This window comes from Lepisma saccharinum, chromosome 30, assembly GCF_977018435.1.
Source record: "Lepisma saccharinum chromosome 30, izLepSacc3.1, whole genome shotgun sequence".
Lineage (NCBI taxonomy): Eukaryota > Metazoa > Arthropoda > Insecta > Zygentoma > Lepismatidae > Lepisma > Lepisma saccharinum.
The window spans coordinates 14,345,460-14,358,045 of record NC_139258.1 but is presented as its reverse complement, the minus strand read 5'-3'; the positions used below and the strand labels follow the sequence as shown (position 1 = coordinate 14,358,045).

Here is a 12,586-nt window from a genome sequence, read left to right as displayed (position 1 = left end):
TTTACTTCACACAAAAGTTTTATTTTCTTAGAAAATGACAACCACTTCGTTACAAGTTGGATTTACTTACAAAGCAGAATATTTACCTAGCATCACAAATGACATTTCTGTACACAATACAAAAAGCCTTCCATTCTCATTCTTTACAACTACAGCTCTGCTTTTTATAATTATGATGATTCAAAAGTAAAAACGAGACATCTTACAAATAAATACTCCTCGTGAGAGACACCGGAGAAGAGAAAATACTAAAGAAATGCCATTGAAATTTACACAACACAGTGTTAATGAAAAAGGCACTGAGAAAATGAAAAAAGCAGCATTCATACAGAGTAAAGTACACATCAAGATTTTTCAATCTGTGGCAGTCTGGATGAATATAACAACATACACAATTGCCAATTAAAAGGATATTGAAAACAAATGCACCTGTCAAGCATATTTGCTGAATTCTCACAATAATTACATTACCAGTGGATAGAAATTAACGACTTCAAAGAATTATTTTGTAGAAATGAATTATTTTATGTTGCAATGAGCAAGCTGTAATAATACAACACTACGTCTCCAAATTTTTAGGTACCTGCTGCAAAATATTTTCTTGCTTTCGACTGAAGAAAAAAAGAAAGCACCACTGTTGAAAACTTTATTCTACACCAATTTTGTGCAAAGATTTTTATTGTTATATTACATTGTAAATACGAGTTTAATTTTTCCAATATGCACGTGATTATTAGAACAATTGCAACAGAAATATCAGTATTACAAACAACAGGCTTGCAATTATGTTCAAATTCCAATCATTTTGGCAACCTTTGGCACTGTACTTAGCTTCGGAGTAATATGAGCATGTTTAGGCGAATATCACCAAATCAAATACAATAGACTTCCCTATCAGTTGTATTTGTTAACTCGTGAATATAGTGCACCCATTAATATAAATTAACTATTTTGGATAAATAAAAACAATTTTAAAAGCGAAATGCTACAAATTCACAACAACACTAGTTTTGTTTCCGTTACGATTTTTACTGTGTGAACAAGCCATTTTCCTACTCATGGATAGGTTGTTACAAACATATGTATTGACTAATGAAATTCAAAATACAGCAAAATATTCACGAGATAATTGCACTAAGATATTAATGGGTGAAATACTATCGCAATGTAACAACGGGTGCGTTATTGAAAGAAAAGTCTCGAACATACTGGCTATATCACTCTAATGTGCTTACTTCATGCATTCCAAGAACTAATTCACAGAAAGAAATGAAAACTGGTCCAACACCACAATGTAATGTTGCCAACTACAGATAAAAGTTACAGGGTTTATATAAAGCCTTGTCTCATAGCAGTCTTGACGCTTCACTGTTCCAAGGGAAAGACGTCCACCCCGTCAGTCTTGTTACAATAGGATACACAAAATCGTAAGGAAAGAAACAGCACTGTTGGTAGGATCACTATAATTTAATTGTTACAAAACAATAAATTAACCTGTTCTTCCTATATAAAAAATACATGGCAAAAAACCTTTACGATTAAATACCTTCATCTTTAGTGTTGTAAACTAACCACCTCAATGTGTGGAGGGGAGAAAAGAGAAGCTCATAATATCCCTGTGAAAAAAGGCATTCCTCATTCACAATTATTGGTTCCAGTTCTTGAATTTAACTGAAAAAGAATTCACAAGTTTCTTTCACTAAACCGTTCGCTGACGTCACGTGCTGGCGCTAAGATTCTTGAGGCTGTTGCAAAGATTTTCCTCGGAGCTGCTGACGATGGTCTTCAACAAGAGGGTTGTCTCCTTTTGGGAGCGCAGAGCACACTCTCCTTCCCAGCGAGCCTTGCCGGAAGCATGAGACTGTAAGGAAAAAAATACACGTTCACACAACTGGAAGCATTGTCAATAACTTGCATATAACATGATAATACTCTAAAAGCATGTGTCAGCAAAATTGTTTCAAAAGACCACTCTGTTATTACAAATTCTGAGACATTAAATCTGTTTATAATACCTAGTTAAGCATTCAAGTGATTCTTCCATGGCTTGCTCTCATTGTACACAATAAGCCAAAAGTCACAATTGGATACTATTTATATAATATATATAATTATTATTCACAAGCGAAATAGATATAAAAAGGTTGAGGAATGTTTATCCTCCTCACATACATACATTGTGTGCACTAACTCATATGTTTTCTGATAGAGGTCTATCCAAATGCTGCAGCTAAAAGTTATGTTGTGGCAGCATGCATTACGTGTGTGTTTATTTTCCTGCCTTATGTTTCCAAGCTGACTGTTTTGTGTATGCATTGATACCACATTTCACAATAACAACATTATAATAATATCCGATCGTGACTTTTGGCCCACCCTGTAGCCTAGATATTTATGATAGATTTGTGGCACTGTTAGCCAATTTCCCATCACTGATATCTAGACAACAAAAAAGAATTCACTTTGAATCCTCTAGAAGGAATTCTAAAGAGATGTAATTTTTCATAATTCAGAATATGGAAGTGATTTTTCAAAAGGAATATTTTATTACTCGGCAATACAAGATGATATATTGGATTATTATGCAATATAGGTGCAGAAAACAATTCATGGGCACAATCGTAAGTACTCAAGCATCATTCCACTCAAAATTTCCAGAATTTTCCACATATTTTCAAATAACTTGCCAGGCTAATTTTTATAATGCTTTAACATACTATAACATAAATGTCAAAATCTTTCACTAAGCATGCTATGAATGAAATAAATTGACCCACTGTACAATGTATCTCCACCAAAGATTGAGCCCAGGAGAGGATAGTAGTAATTCAATTCTCAACAGCAAAAAGGTGTCAACAAGATGTAGTCCATTGTAGTATGCTCATAAGTGTGATTAACACCAGCTTAACATGTGAACTAGTGCCGCATCGAGGCTTTTTTGCTCAAACGTCTAATAGTTTGCACGGATGACGCTCGATGGCTTACGGAATCGACTGTTCCTTCCTCGAACAAGCAAACGATCGGTAGAGGCACATATTTTTGGTAAATAAAATAAAATTTCGGTTTTATAGCGGTGAATAACCACATCAAAAGTGCTATATAAAATGACATTTTGGTTTTAAAATTGTGAATATAATCCTAAATTTGATTTAAAAACTGCAGTTATTACACAAAATAAACTTATCCATTCTAATAGCACATTTATGTAGTTACAAGAGTATTACGTTTATTCCTGTGTAAAGGGGTCCATTTTTGCTTCTCAAATATTTACAGCAGAATTAATCAATTTTCCTTGAAGTGCATAACTCACAGGATACTTCAGCCTTCAGAAAGTGTCGCGTCTGTATATAAACAGTAAATTTGGTGTTTAAGAGTATATTTCGCATTTTTCAGTTCATTTCGCATTATTTCGTGACAAAACAGGGTAGAAAAATGCACCTCACAACTTTCAGAAACATGAAAAATGAACATTACAGCATGTCATTTCATATTTAGTGTTTTCGTCAAAAACGAAATTTGCATGCCTCTAACGATCGGTATATGCTCGAAACCCAGTAGTTCACGTACAACCGTAATTTGTCGGTGGTAGTGAGACATCAAATACGCTTCATGAAGTGAAATTTAAACTAAAGTGAATGCAGTCATCATCTCCAAGTTAAAGTGTAATTTAGTCTATCATACCAAAACATAGCAATATACGAAAAGGATTAGATGACTATGGGCTGAAACTACCAGGATGAATTTTACACATATATTTGTAGGATTATTGTCACATTGAAATGATATTTGATATTCTATATATTCGAGCGAATCAAGCTCGAGCGTGAAAGATGCGATAAAGAGTTTGAGCGAGCAAAATTGGTTCAATGCAAGTACTCTAATGTGAACCCTAGCATGAAAAACTAGCAGGCTGGTCCACATGTTGCCAAAGGTGTGAAGAATGTGTTGAAGACAAAAAGGCAGAACAGTTCTGTATCATTTAGATTGCAGTCAAGATTTCTCACGGCTCTATCATTCACAACATTTACAGTTATAACCTACAGACAAGCATCCTCACTTTCGTTATCGGGGAAGACCTGCCTGAATGTCTAAGGGCAGTTCTTTACCCCATACCTTTGAAACAGCGTTCCTTGTATTTTGTCATCTTCAACAATACTTTCATAAATAAATGGATAAATCCATTCAAACTGTCTCTAGTATCTATTTTTTCCATGCACTGACTAAGCCTTTCTTAATATGCAACACATTGCACATGTCAGAAGAACAAACGGGTAAGAACTGATTGAAACAATTAAGCACCAAGAAGCTGAACTTTGCTGATGTTCACATCTTGGAGAAAGTCATTTTTACTGATCTGATCTGGAATCGCTGTGTTCCTGGGATCCTGTAGTGCAGTGCATTCTTTGACTGCTTGTGTCCATATCGGCCAGAGCTTAAGTTTGCTTCTTTTGGTCCTCTAGTAACACAAGCATCAAGGGGGATGAAGCAACTGCCAAATCTGCTCATGCAGACAGTGATGTTCTCGTAAACCATCTGCCAGCCAGGGATCTGCAGAATGTGTTTCATTGCTCCCTCTACGACATTTGGCAGGAAGAGTGGGACAAGGTAATGGAGAACAAGCTTTTCACATTCAAGCCCACCATTGGTGCATGCTGTTCCTCGTACTGTCCGCCCCATCGAAAAGAGGTCATTTTAACTTGACTTAGAATTGGATACAGCCATCTCCCCCATGGTCATTTGCTACAAGGGCTGGACCCTCTGCCATGTTGTCTATGTGCATGTTATTTTAAGTGTTTCGCATATTTTCCTTGAATATTATGATTTTACTTTCCTCGGACAGAGTTTTAACAAATGTTTTTAGCTTCTTGTGTAGAGTAGGTGTCTTAATACTGCAGTTTCAGTTAATGTGATGTGCATGTCCTGTATGGGTCCTTTAACAACCATACACTTTCAACATTTTTCAAGGGACTCAAAATGGCCGTACGTGCAGCTGCACCCAAAAATTTTAATTAATTAAGCCATTCAAACAGTTACCAGTACATTTCCATACAATTCATATTCAAGAATTTACCTGAATAATAATTATAACTTTTTAATAGTTAATTAACCAGTGGTGCAACACCCCTTTTGGGCCAAGGGCTAGGGTGACCATAATATATTGACCCAAAAACTGGACATCCTAAAGAGGTCAGTTTATTCCCTTCCTGAAAAATTGGTTACGCCTAATTGTAAAAATACTATTATTATTTATTTAAGTATGAATTGTATCTTGTGCCCCTTTATCTGACAAACACACCCTTATTTTCTTTCAAATCTTTTTTCGGAAATACATTACGATTTCTCTTGCACTACGTCACTGATCAAACAGTTTTGTTTCGAAGTAGAAAAAATTTGATGAATAGATTCGCTCGCGCTATAAGCCAGGCGACTTGTGGAAAGGATTCCAAGCTTTCAAGAGCTAACGTCACTCTCATCATCACTTCTACCCTGAGGACGAATATGACGTTAGCTCTCGAAAGCTTGGAATCCTTTTCAAAACTACCCTGGTCAATAGCCCGAGAGAATCTTTTCATCTTTCGTCGCCGGGAAAGCTTCATGCCTTGCTCGAAAATATTTATTAGGAATTGCGGAAATGCTATTTGTAAGCTTTACCATATCAAGTTTCCCATCTTTCAAGGTATTCCAAGCAGGTACTGCAAAAGATATCAATAGTATCTAGAAGGAAATGTCTCAACCTTAAGCTGGCCCTACACTTAATATATAAAAAGCGACAAATTGTGGGATTTTCATAATATGGACAGGATGACCAGGACTGTCCCAGTCAAAACGAGATGTATGGTCACCACCCTAGCAACATCTACTCACTGAATGCCAGCCTCACGCCCACATGCCTCAACAGAGGGAGATCATCCGACCAGTTGTGGGGTAACGTTTTGTCACCATGACAAACACCCAGACTTTGTTGTAGGTTTTCATAACCAGGTTTTAATAGTTAATTGGTAGCCTATAAATGTACTCATTTAGTAGATAATTGTTTAATTAAATTTTGCTGATAATTTCTTGTAATGAACACTAAAGAAAAGGCGTAGTCAATATAGAAAAAGCAAATCGTCAATGATTATGTTCATTATTTTTTATCTTGCATCCTACACATCTCTTTAAGAGAATAGATTTGTGAATAATTTTCTTGGTCAATCTTATGTATCCCACCGTACAAAACTTCATAAACTGTTTTACCAGTATGCCAATGCAATACTAACCATAGTGAGATCCCTCTTCCAAACTGTACTACAGCGACCGTCACAGAGAGGACAAGGGCGTTCCAGGCTGTAGCCACCGCATTCGCTGCAGTCAAGGGAGACATGGTCCTCGTGCCAGCTGACGCCACACCTAAAAATAATAATAAACACTAAGTTCGACACTAAATAGTGGCAAATACCATAACGTTTTACATTATATGCCCAGCTGATGCAAAATTAGATCCAACCCGTCTAGGTGACAATAGACCTTTAAGCCACCAAGACTACCAAAACAAAAAGATACTGCGACAAGTTTACACATTTTGACTGTGCCTTTCGAACATCAACATTACAAGTGATGTACGTTAATAAATATGAACTTGAAATTACTCAAACTTGTTCCTTTAAGCACTTAATCAATGGAGTGTAGAGCGACCACAAACAAAAGAAGCTCTGGCCATAAACCTTCATGCATCTTCCCCTCCATCCATTCTATTCTGGCTACTCTACGCCTCCCCTCCACATGCCTGTGGTCCCATTACATTGTAAGTTTTAAACAGATTAATCAGAATCATCAATTGATGATTGAGTTGGTGTTATAAGTCCACTTTATGCACAGTGAGGCCCATTAGGACTGGACCTACAGTGGGATCCGAACAACTATATGCCTCCACCGGGTATCAAACCCGGGACCGCTTGACTACAAGGTGACGATGATATCACATCAATTGATGACAACTGCGTAGCAACCCAATAGACCTTCCCCTTAAACATACATCTGTAATGACAATATATACTGAGCTGTGTCAGTTAGTTTCAGTGGCAGCATAACCAATCTGTTATTGTAATCATATGAATATATGCAAGAGAAAGGAATACAGAGTACTAAAACTAATAACAAATTTGATTACTTACAGGAGAAACCAAAGATTATAAATTGAGCTTGTGACATGTGCAAAGACAAAGTACAGGAAGAATAATAAAAATGTAGACAGCTACAAGGTGAGGTTAGTAAACATTTACACCACACATTATAAACAACTTCTAACCCCAATCATACAGTTGCAATCGATAAAACATATTATTTAAACTGACTCAAGTGGAAGCATTCACATACAGTGTGGCTGAAATGTGCAGGGCTGCAGGGTGATCCGTTTGAGATGTCAGTAAACCATTATATAACAAGAAAATATTTGAATTTCGTGCCCCAGCACTCGAACATTTTAACATACCATACAATGGATTATGCATGCTCTTGCGGCCAAAATAGTAATTCACGCTGGCATCATGCGGCTGAAGTCTGTAAACCCCCACTCACACAAAACTCATTTACTTTCGCTATTACAACAAACTGTTCAGAAATATGTACATTAGCCTTTTGTATAATGTTTTACTTTTAACATCTCAAATGGATCAGCCTGTAGATTCTCATATTGTATAGGTGGTCAATGTTTGTAGTGCAATGGACTGTGTTGGGGGCATTGTTTACTCTTTAGCAGTGACGTGCACTGAGGAGTGGCTAGTCTAGCAGAGATAGATCAATCAATCTCACATCTCGAATTATATTCAAATCACAATATTTATTGTATTGTTGAAGACACAGTTCATATGCAACACTTTCTTTTCCACACGCTTCTCGTCCATCGGTATGATCAGCGGGCAAAGTGGGCTGGGTACCCTAGCTCGCTCTTCCTCCGCCTGACCAGTTTCCAGGTAGAAACGGCCGCTCCAAAGGAAAAAGGAAGATTTCTACCTCTACCTCCTTTGCCCCCCCCCCCCCCCTACACAGCATGCAACGACACCAGGAGTTCCGGGTTTGAACCCCAACCTGGGCATGGGTGTTCCTTGTGTTTGTCCCTTCATTAATTTTATCGCATCATCTTCACAATTAACCAAATGTGACAAAAAAGCGACGGTAAGTAACAAAAATGAAATCAAATCATTGATTGATTGCTCAATTTGGTTCATTTTACTTCGCTTTTCCGCCACTTTTGGTACAATAAAATTGATGAAGGGATACACACACAAAGAATACCCATGGCCAAGCTGAGATTCGAACCCAGGATCTCTGACTTAAGAGTCAAATCAATTCATTTTTTATTTTCGAATGTGGGTGGGGGTTACGTGTACTTTTTTTAGTACTCATTCATAGTTTCGCAATCTTTTCCTGTTATTGACATTGTTCTTTTTTTTAGGAATACTGGGCCCTAAAGGGGGGAGGGGTGTGACCCCCCCCCCTTGAACATGCCACTGACTGCTACCCCAGGTGTCGACGTCACCGCACGTCACTGCTCTTTAGATACATCAATTACAACTAATTTCATGCCAGTTAAACAATTAAAAGAAGTACAATGGTAGGGCATATTCACACAGACAGATCTTACTTAACCTTAGAAAGCTAACGCACTTGGCAGACTAAGCATGTGGGGCAGTTTTCTTGTTTCACCCCCCTTCCACTAAAATCTCCTGCTCCCCGTCCCGTCTACCTTCATTTGGATCGGAAAGACAATAAGGGAAGTATTGATACTCTTCCACAAGCATTCCTTTAGCGTGCTTTTTACGGTTTTTAATTTTGCATCGTCTGGCAGATGAAACGTTAGTGTCTACGTACACCAAAATTTCCAGAACAACTTCGTAACATTTTGCTACCATCCTGAACGTGGAAATGTAAAAACCTAATGAAGATGCTCAACAACAACAAGGGAAGAAAATTTGTGCATTCTGACCCTCAAGCAAGAGGAGGATGAGCAGATTTTTCTGCAGTCGTTGCTCCAAAGCTGTGGTGTGGCGAGCACCAGTCAGTGTTGTTTTGAGTGCACACAAAACTTATAAAAAAATAATTTTGCATTCCTGTATTTTGGAAGTAAATACTAGTGTTGGGTGATATATCGCGATATTTCAAAAAATATCGACCAGGCGATATCAACTAGAGGATAGCCCGATACTGAAAAAAATATCATATCTCATCAGTCTGTAACATATTTTGTTGACATTTGATATCCTCCATCCCTAGTAAATGGTTAACAATGGTACAGAGTGACAAGTGGCTATAAACATGACACACCCCAGAGTAACCATTTCCCTTCTGGTCTGTACAAAAACATCCACTGTGCATGCATCACCAACAGACTTATGTGACAGAATGGATGAGAAAATGACCCAGCCCAAAGGACACTCAAGCAACATGTATACCTTGTCCTTTCAGTCTGGAAGCTTCCGTAAACTAGTACATGTCATTGGAGATATTGATAACTAGAAAAAAAAAATTCGACCAGCATGTGTTGAACTTACGTGAAACATGAGTTGAGCTGTAATCTCAATTCCTCTATTGACAAAACAGCATCTGAGCTGTTGAAGTAGTTGTGAACATCTTCCAGGGACAAGGTGTGAGTCAGGCTCTCAATGCTCTGACTCCTGTTGCTGCATCCACTGCAAAGAGAAAACAGCACCATTAAATCTAAACACAAGAAACATACCCCAACCAGGTTGCACAACAGTACAATCGAGAAGCTCCTTGTAGAGAAATATGAATTATTTTCCTGTAGTTTACGGTTATTACAAGCATAAGAAAACAGTTTTTCAGATACAGTTATAACAATGGTTAGCAATTCTTTAAAACAAAAAGAATCCGTTATATAATGGATGTTGTCAATGTTACATTGTTGTAATATAGCAAGTTAACTGTGAAAAGAAGCAGTCTGTTTTATTTCTATTTCAGATAAAAAAAATTTGATCACATTATTACAGGAAAACAATTCTACAATGCAAGCAATGCATACATACAAGAAAAACCATTATTAGTTATTAAAACTATTATTCATCTATTACGGAGAGAAATATGAAATTATGTATTTTTAATTTTTAAGTCTGGCAACCACAATATCCATCACTTTTCTGAATTTTCTAAGATTTTTCAAAATTCCATGACCATATCACTCCTAAGCTGATTTTTCTTACTTCTCTACAATTTACAGGTCAGTGTGATGCACATTTGTTAGCATTCACAACCCAACATCAGACTTGGGATCTTTGTCACAGTTGAAATGTGTTAAAACTGACTTTCGAGCCCATCACAACAAATAATTAGGTGTAGAAATCATGTATATTTATTCATATATCAACAATGATGAAATACTGCAAATTACACTCACCTATGATGCCTCTCCTTGTGGAATTCCATTGGGTGGACACTAGCTACCGACATTGGAGATGAAACTGCAAGAAAATAAAACTTTGTTTATTTAACAAAATAAAACATTCATCTTATGTTTATTTAACAAAGTTAAAATACCTATTTAAAATGTACATGTTGGTGGGGATAAAAACTATTTTTAGTTGCTGTAAATGATATCAATGGTGGAATTAGCAGCAAAATGGGACATAAGCACTTGCAAAATATTTTAGGATGCGTACAAAGTTGGTGGATAAATTAGAAGATAAACTGCATGAAATCAGTGTGACCTGATCTAAGTATTCTCATGGAATCTGGCATAATTTGTTACCACATCAGCAGGGGCGTATCCAGAAATAAAATTTGGATGGGGTCTAACCAGGGGTGCCCTTCCCCACAAACCGTGCACACAGAGATTTTTTTTCCATATCTGCTACATCAGTGTCTCATCGGGAAATATGATGAATATTTTCAAAAAGATGACCCCCTGGACACACCCTTGCACATAAGCAACACCAAAAGGGCATATACAGTGCAGCCTGTGTTGACTAGGTCATTCCTAGGATGATTACAGAATTTTCTGCTACTCTCTCAGAAAACTTCTGAGCACACCAGACCACCTATTCAACCCCTTCCTATCTTATGTAGAGCACGTTCTGTAATGTAATAACAGCTAGTCTTCATGGAATACGAATAAACAAAGATAGCTTAAAATAAACCCTATTCTCAGTTATAATGCATCAAAATCTTTCTTTACAACAGAACGTAATATCTGTTCCTGCTTTACATAATGCCTACTGAATACTATATTGTCCTTATGTCCATCCCCACCAACTCTTCAAGGAGATGATTGAAGTTGGATTTATATGGATTTTGGAATGCACTAAACGATTTGCGTAAACATTTTAATGTTGATACTTCACAGCACCACTTGACATCCAGATAGGTCGCTTCATTACGGGACGCATCAAGAGGTACAGAACACGATAATGTAGTAATCAATTTTCGACGAAAAATGGTGAAAGCTGGTTTGCATGTAGGGTGAGCGATGTCTACCATGAAAATATTCGCCCACCCTCCTCCAGAATCGCTACTATGACACTGGGCGAGTCATTGCATCTGTAAATTTTCACCTGTCATCATGCAATGTATACTGTCAGGTAAGGACAATAACATCCTTCAAAAATTCCTTCACGCACTACGCTTACCAGCCAAACCAGTTTCCATCCAGGAATAAAAATACATATTCAAGTTTTAAAAATAACCATTCATGCCTTGCGGCCATATAACGGCCGAGAACACTTTCGCGTTTCTCTTATTAAAAAAGGGGGGAAGATAGAAAAAATAAATAAATTCGTGACTGGCGAAACGAGTGCACATATTTATCATCATAAAACCTGCATGTTATCTACGAACGAGCAACCGACATTCTGGCGCCAATTCTTTCCCGCCACACCCCTTCCGTCTACTCCTGGGGGCACGCACGAGTGGAAAATCCCCAGCCCGCCATTTCTGAGGGTCATTCAACTCCCCGTGCACAACAGCCAGGATCAATCCCTTCCGCCGTCGCGCATGCGCCCGACAGGTAGTCACTACTCTGTGGTGTGGCCTTGTGCCGTGTCACGGTCAGGGGAAAACAAATTTGACCGAAAAACGTGGGCGTGTGCTCTAATTTCGCAAGAAATCACTTCCGTAACGGTAATAACGGTTAAATTTATCTTATCTACCCGAATATCTTGCGTTCGAATAATTTGTTTTGGAGGGAATGTTGCAATTAAACATATCAGGAAATATGCCCTACAACATAAAAAAACAACTTGTGAATATATTATTATTAATAATAATTGTTTCACATATTGCCAACTCAACTGGGTCACTATGCATTGGTTAGCGGGAAATTTGCACAAAATGAGAATATCATATGCGACCCTATTCCCCTGTTCAGGCTTGGCAAAACTGTCTTATTATCAAAAGAAAGAAAAACTGACATGACACAAGTGTGAAAAATTAGTTTTCCGAGAATTGTCGATAATGAATCAATGAACGACCGCGTTTCTATACCAAAGCTTAAGTTCTTAAACACCTATTTGAAAATCTCTGTTTTATCATGGTTGGCTGGCAAGCGGCCACGGTTTTCTTGCGGGGCCTACGTCAACTTGTCTGTCCAAATGAATGA

The 12,586-nt window shown here is 37.6% G+C and overlaps 1 protein-coding gene across 1 annotated transcript in view; it reads right to left on the bottom strand.

Annotated features, from left to right (window-relative positions):
• The window catches only part of Pino (protein pinocchio), a 371,441-nt gene continuing 358,855 nt past the window's right edge, over window positions 1-12,586 (bottom strand). The window contains exons 3-6 of the mRNA XM_083115283.1: window positions 10,391-10,454; window positions 9,531-9,668; window positions 6,261-6,390; window positions 1-1,861 (exon numbers count right to left, since the gene is read on the bottom strand). Of these exons, the coding sequence (XP_082971409.1) occupies window positions 1,718-1,861; window positions 6,261-6,390; window positions 9,531-9,668; window positions 10,391-10,454 (476 nt within the window). The 3' untranslated portion in view covers window positions 1-1,717. The remainder of the gene's footprint in view (window positions 1,862-6,260; window positions 6,391-9,530; window positions 9,669-10,390; window positions 10,455-12,586) is intronic.